Consider the following 15,238-nt stretch of genomic DNA (forward strand, 5'->3'; position numbering starts at 1 on the left):
TGAGGCCCTGGGTTCGATTCCTCAGCACCACATAAGCAAAAAGAAAAAAGCCAGAAGTGGCGCTGTGGCTCAAGTGGTAGAGTGCTAGCCTTAAGCTGAAGAGCTAAGGGACAGCGCGCAGGCCCAGAGTTCAGGCCCCACCACTAGCAAAAACAAACAAACAAACAAAAAAAGGACTCTAAATCTAGTGTTACAACACTTCTTGGGGACAGAGTTCAAAGCACTTAACTGGACCTTTCCATAGGAGCTATTTTAGCGTCATTAAGAAATCTCTGGAACTGCCAGTGACTCCCGCTTCTTGTGTTTAGCTCTAAGTATCTTCAGAATAACCTAATTTTAGTCTCTCCCTTAAAAGAGATCATTGTGATCTCTTTTTATTTATTTATCTATTTATTGTTCTCTATCAATTTATTATAAACTGACATGGTTATGGTATTCATATATCACCAATAAGAAGATATATGCACCAAATTATAAAAATAAAGAGATGTTGCCTGTGTAGGCTGGCAATTATTCTAAATGCTTTATACTTATTCTTTGAAAAGCAATTAATACCACATAGCCCAATTTCCTTTAACTTACCTCCCATACAGGTAGATCTCATTTAAAAGCTGTTTCTGGGACAATCTCTGTAAAACAGTAAAAGCTCTCTCTCTGCCACACATTTAGGACAGAGTTATATGTCACTCTGTCACTTTGCTCAAAAAATTAGGGCACTGGCCTCTACCACTTCATCAGCAAAGATATTCAATAACCACAGAAATGTAAAAGATTCTCTATGATTTGAGGGGAAAATCAGCAGTAAAGCAGAGATCTTGAAAACAGGACTCTGGCTTTGTACTCCTTCATTTCCTAGTTTTAAACAGCCTCTCCCACAAAGTTCATTTTGACATGGTACAAAGTCATATACTTGTCTACCATTGAAAGCGTTCACTCAGAATTTCCAGGAGATTAATTTGTGCTTTCAAAAGTCATCTTTGTTCTATATATTCTCAAATGTTGAAGGTTCAGAGTTCAGAGACTGCTAGTTAACCTGGAATTAAACATCTGAGATATAAATAGGATTGGTTTCCCATGCAAATGCTTAGCACTTCAGTACTACTTGACAAGTAGGATTTAGTAAATAGGGAAGAACTTTGTTTGAACTTGTTTTCTGTTGTTTTTATAAGAATTTTAAAAGAAAAAGTAAGAAATTTCTTGGTGTACTGCTCATGCAATATCCTGAGTCCTAACCCAACATGCTGTGAGTCAGAGAAGACTGCTGTACCTTTTTTTCAAGCTCTTTTGCTTTAATCTTGAGTTTATTGACTTGAGATTCTGCTGTCTCTGCCCTTTCCCTCATTTCGTTCAACTCATGGTGTTGTTTCTTATATTTCGAGAGGTATTGATTAGCTTGTGTCTCCTATAAAAAAATTAAAAACACAGAAAGGAGATATATTGCCCTAACTGTATTTTCTGCTCTGACATGAGAAGTAGAAAAATGTGAGAGAAATATAAACTTCTAAGTATTGAATGAGGCCTACTACTTTTGTATAAGATATAAGCATTAAGACTTTCTAGCAAGCACAAAGAACTGAATTAGTAACTGTTGCTCCATGACAAATCAGATCATGGTGTGTACATTCCACCAACTGTTAACGGGACAGCCTTCACAGACTTGCTGGGTGATGCAGCAACCACCATTGCTTATGTAATCCATTCAACATCCTATTCTACCTCTGAGTAGAGAAAGTTGAGCTTTTAATTTCTATGAATTAATAAAAAGAGTACACATGGCAGTGCTTGCTCCAATAATTTAATCAATACAAAAACCCTCAATAATATATATATTTTTGCAAAACCTAAAGTATATGGTACTTCATGTAACTCTAAATACTAAACCAAAGATGATGAGTGCACCTTAATCATGGTGGTTTTGTCCACAACTCATTAGGAAATATACTAAGAACTGTGTTTATGTTTATCTAGAGTTTAGGGGGAGGCTCCATGATGAAACTCTGCCCCAAATCCCTGCATGATATCCTGCTCTTATTTGGTTCGTTTCTTGTAATGCATATATTTGGGTGGAACTATACGGTTCAGTGAAAGTACTATAGTTTTCTAGAAGGAAAAGAAGCATAAAGATTTACTATGAGCGATCGTCTTAATTTGAGTAAAACCTGACAGCAGGAAGACATAATTCGTCTTCTCTGAGATGCTGCTCTCCTAGCTCAGGTCATAAATCACAAATCAGTGCTTGGACACCCCGGGGGCTACAATTGCCTCTGGCACTTACCGCTGCTTCCACCTGCTGCTTGTAACTTTGTACTTTCAGCTGAAGTTTGTCCACCACAGTCTGCATCCTGCTCAGGTTTTTCTTGTCCTCCTCTGCCTGAAACACACAGGTATATATATATATACACCTAGCTCAAGGCTAGCGCTCTACCACTTGAGCCACAGTGCCACTTCCGGCTTTTTTCTTATGTGGTGCTGAGGAATCGAACCCAGGGCCTCGAGCATGCAAGGCAAGTGCTCTACCACTGAGCCACCTTCCCAGCCTTTTTTTTTTTTTTGCTGGGAATACTTATTTATTTGGTCTATTAACAAGATCTGCACACACACACACAAAAAACCAACAACTTCTAAACACAAGATAAGAAAACTCAAACATTAACATTCTTCTTCAATTGTGTGTAAGCTCTGCAATATGGAAAATATACAAACTTCAAACAGCTGCAAAAATAGTGTCTTTGGGAGAAAATAGAGTTCTATATTGATACAAGAAAAATAGGCATTTTTCTAATCCAGCCCAGCCCTGGGACCGGTGGAGGGTTTGGAGCTACCATTGTCACCTGAAGGAACACTCGCTCTCCCTCTTCCTCCACCACACACCGGGGAGCTGGGCTGCTGCTTAAGACAATCTTTAGTCAGGGTGAGGGTGAGATGAAATGCCACTTGGGAAAACATTTGGTTCCCCGCACTGCCAGCAGCTGAATTGGTCAAGTGTTATGGCCCTTTAGGGCCGCTTTGGTCAGTCTCCAAGAGGAGGGAGGCATGAGGATGGGTACTTATCCTCTGGTCTGCTCTTCTGTGTCTCTAGAGATGGAGTAGGAAGAAAGCTGTGACATCCCCTCCCCCTCAGTCACAGCCAGCCTGCTCCATGCCAGCAAGAGCCTACTCTAATTCAACTGGACTCACACCCTGGGGTGGGGGACTCAGGACCTAGGTGAGTTTCCATCAAATGAGGGAAGTGGCAGGTACACAGGTGTTGAGTTTTGAGTTGCCCAGCTGCTAATCGAGGAAGCAAGTCCCCTCACATTGAGAGGTTCATATCCATCAGAAAGAGGACTCAGGGCTTTGACACAATAAACGAAAGTGCTCAAAGGTCCAGAGGGAAAGGCCTTCCCATCCCTCAACTCAGGGAGCTAAAGAAAGGCCTGCCACCAAGGCACTGGTCTCCGTAGCAGAGTATGTGTATGTGTGGAGGGGGTCCCCTCAGACTACCAAGGAGCTCTGGAAAAGTACAGACTCTTCTGATGGCGGATTGTGCTGCCATGGCTCGAATGGCATATATATATGCATGTGAAGCTAACTGAAAGGATCTAGCCATGTGGAATGCAGCCTTGTGTGAGAAAAGGATTGAAAACTTTATTAAACGTCAAATAACTTGTGTTTTGTATAGTGGGTGGGCTTGACTCTACTCATCCCCCAAATTTTGAGAAATTAATGAAGACAGCTCTGAGCAATGACTGAGCCATTTCTCTGCATCCATCACAGTATCCTAACACTTTTGTTTAAGTGGATGTTAAAGCTATTAGGTTCAATATAGTCTTTATTCTGAGAAAGGAGTGAAGAAGCCAACAGATAGATGGGATTCTTCACACCCTCTATCCTTTTCCCTGCCCCTTCAACTAGACTATTTCTACTTTAGACCTGTTGAACTGTCCAAAGGAAAAAATACTTTGACCTGCCAAGAAAAGAGGCTGACTTAATAATGACCTAACTTTGTTGCTCAGGTTTTTGTATGTTTCTGGCTCTGTTTTGCCCCTTCCATCAAGTATCAAATGTAGTGGTGAATGTTCCTCAAAGGCATGACAGGCTTGCATCAAAAGGTCTGCCTCCAAAATTACAGAGGAAAATGTAGTGGAACATTTATAAGAATGAGGCTATTGAGTAGTTCCCGTATCATTGGGAGTCACTCTCTGAAAGAGATGGCAAAACCCAGCACTTTCCTTTCCTTCTCTCCTGGCCAGAAGTGGACAAAATTGCTCCACTCTGATACGTTACCTCTTCACAGGCCCACTAGCAACACAGCCAAATCAGTCATGAACTGGATCATCCAAAATCATGAGCCCAAAGACACTTTTTCACTGTGTAAGTTGTTTATGTCTAGGATTTTGTTAGTGTCATGGGAAGTTGACTTAACACAGTGACTTTCATAGCCCATCCTCTGCCTCACGAAAGCCTACTGCAATAGGCTGATCTATCCCTATTTCTCCTCAGCTCTCTCTTTTGAAGATAAGCTCTCTTCATCATTAGAAGCTGCCTCTTCTGCAAAGTTCAGTCTGACAGTAGACAATTACTAATATTAACTTACTTAGGCAAGATGACCACAGAGCTCAACATGGTTAGGGAACTGAGACTAGCCTATATTTTAAGTAAAATTACTTCTCTCCTTTCATCTGCCTATTCTTCTAAACCTCAGGTTTATCAAATTTAAAGATGAACAATTATCTACCTATGGAAATCAGCACAAGGCTAATTGCTAATAATCTTACTGAGGAGGTGATAAAGCGGGCTGCACTATAAGCTAGAAGTGGACTACTATAAGCTAGAAGTGGATGCTAACGTCACTGGCGTTCTCCATGTGGGAGGGTGAGGCCTAGGCTCAGATCTTAGCTCTGAGGTATTCAGTAACTAGTAGCCATGGTTGTGCACTCAATGCTCCTTCCAAAGAAGAATTTGCCATTCATCTGGGAGATGTGAAGTTATCTGATAGCACCCACTTCAGTGCCTTTAGGATACTCAGTGCCTTTGGGACCTGGCCCTGCACCCACACAGCCCCCAGGTGATCTCTGTGCAATAATTAGATATATCTGTTATTGCATATACCTGACTCCGCAGTCTGTTGTAGACTCCTGTAGTAGACTATAATAAAATCCTGAGCATTTTACTAGTAAGACACTACTTTTATCTTTATCATGATAATCAACCTCATTAGTGTTTCTTTTTCAGTTAGCATACATTGGCTTGTGGGGTGATCACATTGTGATATTTCCACATTTGTGCCCAGTGTACTTTGATCAGTAGTATCTATGAATAAGCTATCACAAAACATCTTGACTCATAGTATGATATATATTCTGATGTTACAGGAGGAAGGATTGAACTGACTTAGTACTGACTTAGAATATTTCTGAACCAGATATTATTGTCTAGAAAGTTTTCTAGTGTGTCTAGAGGGACTTCTAGTGTCTTTTTCTCTTACAGGGCATAGTTGGTTATCTCACAAAGTAGGTGTTCAAAAGGTATTATCTGATGCAGTGATGGAAGATCATTGAGTAATTGAATAGATCTAGTATATGCTGTGAAGACACTTGGAAGAAATTAAGAAATGTGCTGCCACAAGAGAAACATGAAGATACTTCACTGAAGAAACAAAGGTAAGCCACAATACAACAATTCCTTGAGATAACTGAAACAAACAAATAAACAAACAAAGCTTAGCATTGGTGTTTTGTTCTATAATAAAGTTTTTTTTTGGGGGAGGAGGGGAAATGGAAGGGAAAAGTTTGAGTTTATTCTACCAGTCTTGGGACTAGAACTCAGGGAGATCTGAAGACTGAGGTTCAAAGACAGCCTGGGCAGCAAAGTCCATGAGACTCTTATTTCCAATTAACCACCAAAACCCAGAAGTGGCACTGGCACAAGTAGTTGAGTGCTTACCTTGAGCTGAAGAGCTCAGGGATAGCACCCAGGCCCAGAATTCAAGCCTCATGACTGACAATAAATAAATAAATAAATAAAATGTTAACCCCTCCATACCATGCCTTAATAATAACAATAAAATTAATAAATCAATAAAAATTTTAAAATGAAAATGTAGTTAAGGGATATTTTGGAAGTACAAGTTATAAAATGTCTACCACCAGTTATTTGCTTGAGACCAATGTTGGTCCATAGGTTACATCTAGAAAGCCTAAGAGGTCTTTCTTTAGTATTTGTTGTTTCCATTTGTCATCAGGAGCAAAGTCCTCGTTGGCATTGAATGTGTGTGCAACCAGAAAACAGGAGTCGGAAGGTTCCTTGAACCACCTGATTAGTGAGCATCCTGTGCAGTCTGCTGGAGGTGGCCATTTGAGTACCCTTGCTTATTTTATATGTCAGTCTCACTCAGCCTTTCATAGGAAGGCATCTTTCTAAAAGCACTGCAAATACTATGTGTGAAAAAGTAAGGAAGGTATAAATAGCTTTCTACTGCACTTGCCAGCTCACATTTTGTTCTCTACTACATCTGCAAAGGGACAGGCCTCACCCTCTGACCGCACAGAGCCCTGGGAGGTGAGTCAGAGTCTACTGCTGAGGGTGATCTAAGCTTCAGAGCACCTCAGAGGCCATTTCAGGCCAGAAGGATGGAGCTGCCACAGGTAGAGCCCAGTCATGCACACAGGGGTGGTTACCAAGAGTACCTGAAGGGTCAGCTCTTTCATGCCTCTCTCCAGTCTGCGGGCTTCCTTTTGGATCTCTGCTTTGCGACGGAGTTCACCATCCAGTTCACCTTCCAGTTCTCGCACCTGCAACCAAGCCATAGTGTCAGACCCCACACGGGTAACAAGGCTGAGTTGTTATCTGCAAGCTGGAAAACCATTTGGAATTGAGTGAAATAGTACAAGGAAGATGTGTCTGCTCTCTTTCTCACAGAAACAAGTGCAAGCTCTCTGGGAAAACCCTCACTACAATGAATCAACTGAATTCTGTAATCTCATAAAAGGATTGCCAAGACCCTGAAGGATGCCAAAGGCTGGTACACATAATGGAATAAGATTCTCTTCTGTGTTACAGAGTCATACCCACCTTCCTATGTGAACATATGCATAGCGATCTGATGACACACCAGTCACAGGGGATTCAACAATTCTACTCCTTGATCTTAAGCTTCTTCCTCTGTGTTTGGCTCAGGCTCTAAAGAAATTAGACTCTCAGCTCTGCCACACACATGTCACATAGCCTTACAGCCCTTAGAGTAGAAGAACTGTACTGTGGAACTGCCTTTGGCTATACAGAATTATGCCAATATGATCATCACAGCACACATTCAACAAGATGCCCACTGTGCTCCAACCACACTCCAATGTTAGTTACAGAGCTGTGACTAAAAATATTAAATGGTTGACTTATTTTGAGTTGATAGTTTTTGGACAAGATGAGATAGAGATCTAGTTTCATTCTTATATATGGATGTCAGTTTTCCTAGTACCATTTGTTAATAAGGCTACTTTAAAAAAATTCCAATGTATGTTTTGATAACTTTGTCAAGAATCAGATAGTGTGCCAGGTGCTGATGATTCATGCCTGTTACAAAAGTGATACATTATTTTTGAAAGGCCCTTTTGGGGCATGCTTTGAGAAAGAACCTAATCTTTCCTACTTTGTGGAATGTATCATATGCTATATACATAATCAATTCAAGTTGATTTAATAACTTAGGCTAGGCATAATAGTCCCTATCTGTAATGTAAGCTACTCAGAGGTAGAAGTGGAAAGATTGAGGCGTGAGGCTGGCCTAATACAAGCACATGACCCTACCAAAAATAAAAACAAAAACAAAAAACAACAACAAAACTAAAGTTAAAAAAAGGACATGGCTCATGTGGTATACATTGACAGTCTATTAAGTCTGAGGCCCTGTCAAATCCATCTAGAAAGGAAAAGACATTTATTTAATAGTTTAAAAATAAGTATTTCTATGTGTTTAAAAGCTTTATATAATAGATTCTACTTCATTTCTGTCAGCTTTTGTTTTAGTTGTACTGAGTCTTTGTAGATCATGGATTGGTTTTGCCTTTCTTCAGCTATTAGGAAATGGACATTCTCAGCAAAGGAGTAGAGGCACAGAAGCAAGACTTCAAGGCTGCATTGGAGTTAGTGGGTCATGCTGCCTGTAGAGAGCAAGAGCTGGTACAGAAGACACATCCTCGCCTAGCAGAAAGAGGGAAGGCACAGCTCATACTGAGTGACAAAAGTCATACTCAATGACCTTAATTCAAGCAAGAATGAATGGATATATTGAGATTAGACACCCTTGGAGATCTGGCAGTGCTATTAGCAAAAGTGATGAGGCAGGGAGAATATTATGTACTGTGACACTGAAAGACAATAGGACTTTGAATTGAGGGGTCATCAAGTCTCCACAGTTTCCAAGGAAAACTCCTACCCTGGATTCTAGTTTCTGGATTTGCTTTCTGCTTCCCAGCAAGGAATTCTGCTCAGCTTCATCCAGCCTTTTCTGCAAATCTTTAATCGTCTGCTCCATATTCGTTCTCATTTTTCCCAGATGGGCATTGGTGTCTTGCTCCTTCTTCAGTTCTTCTGACAAGTTTGCTGCCTAGAAATGAAAGAAAGGCACTGAGCTAGTACAGTAACCTACCGATGTTCATATTTCTGCCAAAGAGCTTCAGTTCCTGGCCTTTCCTACATATATTTAATCTCTTACCACCATGCTCTGCTTATCAATGCAGTCACTTCCAAATAATTGAACAGTGAGGCAATGAAGATAGCAGCAGCAGAGGAGAGACTGGGCTGAGTGATGGTAGAAAAAGAGCATTTAAAAATTAGAAGACAACAACTATGTTGGAGAAAAATGACCAACTAAAGCATTGGGTTTTAATTGAATAAAACACCAGATTGTCATTTGTTATTGAACAGTATGGAAAAGTGCCTATGGAAATATTTTTAAAAGCCCACTTGTACAGTTCTGTGCTTTACCACTGTAAACAAATGTAGGCTCTAGGAATTTGGCAGCGTCTGGTGTTCTCAGTGACAACAATGTGACACAGGAAGCTGAGTTATGCAGCTTACTTTTGGCTTTGGCTATTTGTACAATGGCTGGCAGCCAACTCTGAGCTAGAGTCATTGAGGAAAAGCAACACCATCAACAATTTAAAAATTGCAGATAAAGATGGCCCACCAGACCTCAAACAGTTCTTTACTAGCCTAATCTTATTACCCAAGCAGTAGAATGGAGTGTAAAACATAAGTCACTAAAGCATTCCTTTCAGATCATCATCATAAAACCATTAGAGGCCCCAGGATAAGGATTTGTAAGAAAACATAGGAAGAATTGTTTCTAGACATTTGGTATATTGATTTAAAACTTAAGGGAGGAACTCTAGCTTCCAAAGATTTTCCTTCTAGCAATTCAACTGTTCCTTTCCACTGCCCCAGTAAGTTGGAAGGGAAGAGCTAATTGGCCTAATTGTGCAAGCTGAGCAGAGGGAGTCACAGAGGTCAGCTAGCCTCCTGCTGATCATATGGGAAATCAATGGACTGTGTGGGGCAGCAAATGGGCTCCTGCCTCTGGGTTCTTGCTCCAGTGCACTCTGGAAGGCAGGATCAAACAAGCAGTCAACACACCCACCTCAACAGCAGCCTTCTTGGCCTTTTCTTCTGCCCTTTGACACTGCTGAATCATCTCTTCAGTTTCTTTCTGCATCCGAGCAACATCATCCTCCAGTTTCTTCTTTTGGCTGAGGAGACTTATGTTCTAAGGAAAAGTAGCCTTGCTGTCAGACAACTTGGAACCAGAAATGCAAGTGCAAGCTGGTCTGTTCCAGCTATGAAATCATCGAGGCAGCTCTTAAAGGGGCAATTTTATCAGTCATGTTCACTTAAGCAAGACTTCCAACCCCAGATGGCTTTTGATGTCAATGGCATGTGTGAATGGAAGGGATTTTGTCTATTTAGAGGATCAGAATGAGAGACATGGCAGCCTGAGTCAGAAAGGAGAAACAGGTCCCAGATAACCTACTGCCCATACATGGGTTTGATTTTTTTAACTTCTTGAGGAATGTTTTCCTGCTTTTCAACGTGCTAGAAACAAGTGTCTCCAAGAGGAAGTTGGGGTCACCTGCAGCCCCCTGGGGAACGAGAGGTTTGAGAACAAAAGTCACAGTTCCAGCATGCTGCTCCAGAGAGAAAACCAATTTCTCTTCTTTATCCCCCTGCCTTCCTGCTTACCCTGCAGCGAGGAGGGGGCGGGAAAAGCAGCTCACAGAAGCCCCATCCCCCAGCCCTAAGGACCCCTATTAAGTGCAGGATGCTTTGTGCACTGCAGCTGGGGCTGCCCTAATTCTTTCCTTTCTGAGTTTGACACTGGAGGCCAAAGCTCCCTTTGCTGCATCTGGGCAGTGTTTGAAGCACAGCTTTTCTGAGGGTGTGAAGCCTTAGCACAGAGCATGTGTATAAAAGGCACAGCTTTCTAGCTTTTATTTCTTCTTTCATTTCATCCTCCATATTATCCTTTCCCTTTCCTCTAACTAGAGCCTCTCTCATGGGCAGGATTAAGGCTTGGAAGCAGAGAGAAAGGCATGCCAGCCTCACTGACTCTGCTTGCCCCCTCTGTGGCATGAAAGATCATCAAAACTGCTCCCCTCTGTCCTGTGGAGAGCCAGGCCTTGTGCACCCAGGATCTCCACCCCCTGGGGTGGCTAAAGGAGGTAAGTGCATTTACATGAAGTGTTTTATGAATGTTCACTACACTTAACTCCTCGGAAACTTTTTATTTGTAGGGAAAGGAACACATAAAAGCACTTGTTTGTTTGCAATAGAATCACTTAAAATGTGCTATAAAGATGGTGGTTAAAGTATTTACAAGTTGACTAGCTCTATGATTTGGTACATTTTAAAGGAAGAAGCAGGTTGAAGAAGCAGGTTGAGGAGTATCTAGAGTTACTGTAGATGGCATCTGTAGGCACAGCGGGGCATCTATACTGTCACATTTCAGGTTTAAAAAGGGAGCCCATGCCACTAGCCAAAGAAAAAGTTTGGCTGCACATGCTTACTCTAAGAAAGTGTTAATATAGAACAGAACTGGTCAAATAGTGTCTTGGAGCCAGGAGTGACACCTGAGAACTTGCTGAGTTCCTCAGTCCCATGACAGCTTCTGATGAGTAGATCTGTGGTAAGATCTGAGATTTAGTATTTTTGTATTAAAGACTTTCAGTCATTATGCTTCAGGAAGATCCGCCCTCTAGACCAGGTATTCAGAGCCTAATTTTAACTATTTCATTTTCCCCCTAATCCTTTCTTCCTTATTTCTGAGTGCATTTTTCTTCCTCCTCTTCCTCTTCCTCCTCTATCTTCTCTTCCTTCTCCTCTACTTCCTTTCCCCTGACTCACTCCTTCATTCTCTTCCCCTCTTTTACTGTCTTCCTCTTGCTTTTTCTATATCTGTCTGTTTTTCTCACTTCCTCTCCCCTCCCCCATTTTCCCAGTGGGTTTGGGGTTTTGTTTTAATCACATTGGGAATCCAGATGCATTATCAGTTATTATATGCATGCCACCATTAAGTGATTGGTCATCAATAGCTATTAAATACTGAAGACACTAGATAACTGACCTTTAAAATTCTATGTTCTATTTCTTAATATTTCACCACACTGCACTGAGATAAACTTTCTTCAAGGAGAAAAAATAATTTTTTATTTTCTCCTGTGGGATCTGGTGTTGAACCCAGGGGACACTACTACACTGTAGGCACATGCTCCACCATAACTATACTCTACCCCCAGGAATATAGGATAGCCTATTCAAACTGACCTCCTTGAAAACATGCATTTTACCCCCACGATCCCCAAATAAGTTTTTGTCACACACAGGGACACTGAATCAAACTGTAGGCACAACTAATTGGAGCATCTTTCATTAGACACACTTCTGCTTTTCATATTCTTTGCTACAATCTTCCTCAGTGGGGGAAAACCTCAAATGCTTTGTGATGTGGAATTATCTGGCACCTTGAAGGACTTGCAGTGTTTCTGGATTCTGCCTACTAAATGTCAGTGGCACTTCCTAGTCACTGTGGCAAGCAAAATGTTGCCACAGATGCTTCTCATCACCAAATATGGCAGTCTGTCTCTAATTGTTTTAATCGATCCTCATAGCAATCAGCATAGTAAAATTTCTAAAATGTGAATCTGATAACTTCATACTCCGCTGCTCAAAATTCCTCAGTGGATCCTCACTATCTGCACACAAAAATTCAAACTCCATCAGTCTCAGACTCAAAGTCCTATCCTCCTCTTACCACCACCCATGCTATCTCTCCCACTCACCCTGTGCTCTGATCTATGAATACCCCTTAAGATCCCCAATTTCCTTCCCCCTTGTCTTTTCCCTGGCATTTCTCTTTACCTAGTTGATTTCTTCCATGTTTCATAGCACAGATGAAGCATGTTGTGTATCCACCCATGTCTGGGGGCATCCAACAAGGCTTTCTGAAGGCATACCCTTCATCATAATACTCCCGGAAGTGCACCACAATTGTTTGCTTAGGCCTTTACTGCTTGAAAACAGAAATATTCTACATGTGGGAAGCCACGTTTTATGTCATCATCAAGCTTACTATCCAAGTTGCGGTAGGTTCTAAAAATGCTAAGTATGTGAGGCATTCATTCACAGGTACAGGTCCCAGCCTCTGTGGCTTCTTCTGATTCCAGGATCATAATGAAGGATCTCAGAATTTTGCTTCGTGGCACTTAATAACCATACATGGAAAGCCAGGGTTCTGGCAGCTTAATTTTTTCTATCAGTAGCCATTTATTTTAGAGATTCCCGGCACTTGACAGGAACATTTTTCTGTAAGCTTTGGATGATGGCGAAAGCAAGTAAGTTAAAGAGAGCAGGATAAGCTAGAATTGTTCTAGAACAAGAAGAAATATTCATCTCTCCTTCCCCAGCATCTTTACCGTGAATGCCTTCACAGTCCATTCTTCCAGAGAAGGCCTAGTGTCATTTCTGTATCTCTCAGAAAACTTCTAGGGATAGAATTTCTAACCAACCAGCTTTCGGACACAGGCCTTAGAAAAAGAGATAATGTATTCATATGGTTCCTATTCTATATGATGAGTGTTCTTATGAGAGGAGAAATTGGGGAAGAGCTAACAAGACATTCATGGAGGGAAGATGATGTGAACACACAGTAAGAATGCCATGGAAAGGCAAGGCAGTGGAGTAAGGCATTGACAAGACAAGGAATTTGAAAGATGGCCAAGGAACTATAGCAAGAAGGGAACAAATAGTAACAAGAGCCAAGGAATAATGATCCTACATATTTCAGATGGACCGTGGACATGAAAACACCTTGATTTTGGATGTTCAGGATCCAGGACTGTGAGAATAATAAACAAGTAATAAACACTCAGCATTTCAAGTACACATCCACATTGTGGCACTTTGTTAATCTAATATGCTCGTGAATGAAGAGGGTGACCAGCACTCTGCTTCAAGGCATTCCGTGTGTTTTTCATGTCATTCAAGACTCGAAATGGCAACCATCCATGGCCTAAGGCTGAACCAAGAGTAGGAACCACTGCCTCTAACCCACTGATTCAGCTAATGGAGAGGATTTAGGGGCCCCACCTGAGTGTGGAAAAGACTGATCTTTTCTGTGACTTCAAGGAGCTCTTTTTCAGCCAGCCTGCGCCCACGTTCTGTCTGCTCTTGCAAGCACCTCAGTTCCTCTAGTTCAGACTGAAGAAGAGAGTTTCGCTGCTCAGCCAGAGTCACCTGTTCCTTCAGATCATTGTTCAGGTGTGTGCTGTCATCAAGTTGCACTTGAAGGTCCTGTAAGAGAAAATACGAGCCTGGAACAAAGACCCTTCTGATTCCAATGTGGGATGTGCTCCTCTGCATACATGCTCTGAGCAGAGTTCCGCTTGTTAGAATAGAATCACATGCTCTTCATCCTTGAAAGGTGAGTTTGTTATCCTTACCTTTATTGCTCAATTGAATCTGTTGCTTAGTTTAGCAAATATGCAGAAATATTTCCACTACCATCTCATAATATAGTTTGAAGATACCTTCATTTGACTCTGAAGCTGGCCCAAGGATTTGGTTGTTTGGGACACCTGTCGATTGGCAGTGCACAGCTGGAGTTCCAGCTCCTTGAGGTCTCCTTCCATTTTCTTCTTCAGCCTGGTAGCCTCAATCCTCTGCCTAGCTTCCGAATCCAGACTAGACTGCAGGGAATCCATCGCACACTGCTGTTTGCTCCTAATTTTAGAATAACATTCAGAAGGAAAATATCACATACCCAAATCAAGAAAACTTGCCTGCTGTGTTCACAACACGTTAGGAAATTTAAAAAATATATTTAAATTTGAATTTTTTCAGTGATTAACAAAATTAGTCTAAAATGTTTAGATTTTATAAACAGAAGAGTTTGGGGTTATGTTAGTGAGTTCATTACAACAAACTATGATTTCCAGCCAAAGTTCTGCAAAGAATCAAGGAAGTGCCCTCATCTTTTCAAGGTTCCTGAGGGGTAGATCATCTAATGGATGATCTAAGCAAATCCCTGGATTTTCAAGGTGGCTAAAGATAAAAGATGGAGATTATTTTAGGCGGTCATAATATTAATTTAATCTACTGCCAGTGACAAAATAAAGTGTCTGCATAGGGCAGGAAAGAGTTACAAGTTCTAAGAGATAGCAATACTGCTCTAATGGCTTGTAGATACTATATCCTTTATAATCGTATGGTTATATATAATCCTATGGTTGTCTCTCCCTGAGAGTTTGAGATGACAGGATTGGCTGAGAAAACCAAATGCAATTTGATAATGAATTATTCCATCATAGAAACAAACACTCTGCAAAACCACATTTGCAAAGAAATGGGTAATAGCTGTATGTTGAAAAAAGCTATGAGACAATTGAGGTGAGTCAGAAATTTTCATTTCTCAAAAATAGTAGTAGGCCCGGTGCCAGTGGCTCACTCCTGTAATCCTAGCTACAGAGGAGGCTGAGATCTGAGGATCATGGTTCAAAGCTAGCCCAGGCAGGAAAGACTGTGAGACTCTTATCTCCAATAAACCACCAGAAGAACTGAGGGACAGTGCCCAGGCCCAGAGTTCAAGCCCCATACTGACAAAAAAAAAAAAATACGAGGACTACGTAATTTAATGTAATTTAAAGACTTGGACTGTAGTGAGGTGTACCATTAAAAGTCTCACCAAATGAAATGTGTGTGTGTGTGTGTG

General features: G+C 41.2%; 1 protein-coding gene across 1 annotated transcript in view; it reads right to left on the reverse strand.

Annotated features, from left to right (window-relative positions):
- The window catches only part of Myh15 (myosin, heavy chain 15), a 111,364-nt gene that overhangs the window by 1,083 nt on the left and 95,043 nt on the right, over nucleotides 1-15,238 (reverse strand). The window contains exons 34-40 of the mRNA XM_013028522.1: nucleotides 14,058-14,250; nucleotides 13,618-13,821; nucleotides 9,617-9,742; nucleotides 8,414-8,584; nucleotides 6,669-6,773; nucleotides 2,276-2,371; nucleotides 1,268-1,402 (exon numbers count right to left, since the gene is read on the reverse strand). Of these exons, the coding sequence (XP_012883976.1) occupies nucleotides 1,268-1,402; nucleotides 2,276-2,371; nucleotides 6,669-6,773; nucleotides 8,414-8,584; nucleotides 9,617-9,742; nucleotides 13,618-13,821; nucleotides 14,058-14,250 (1,030 nt within the window). The remainder of the gene's footprint in view (nucleotides 1-1,267; nucleotides 1,403-2,275; nucleotides 2,372-6,668; nucleotides 6,774-8,413; nucleotides 8,585-9,616; nucleotides 9,743-13,617; nucleotides 13,822-14,057; nucleotides 14,251-15,238) is intronic.

The sequence above is a fragment of the Dipodomys ordii genome, unplaced genomic scaffold (genome assembly GCF_000151885.1).
Source record: "Dipodomys ordii isolate 6190 unplaced genomic scaffold, Dord_2.0 Scaffold111, whole genome shotgun sequence".
NCBI classification, from domain to species: Eukaryota; Metazoa; Chordata; class Mammalia; order Rodentia; family Heteromyidae; genus Dipodomys; species Dipodomys ordii.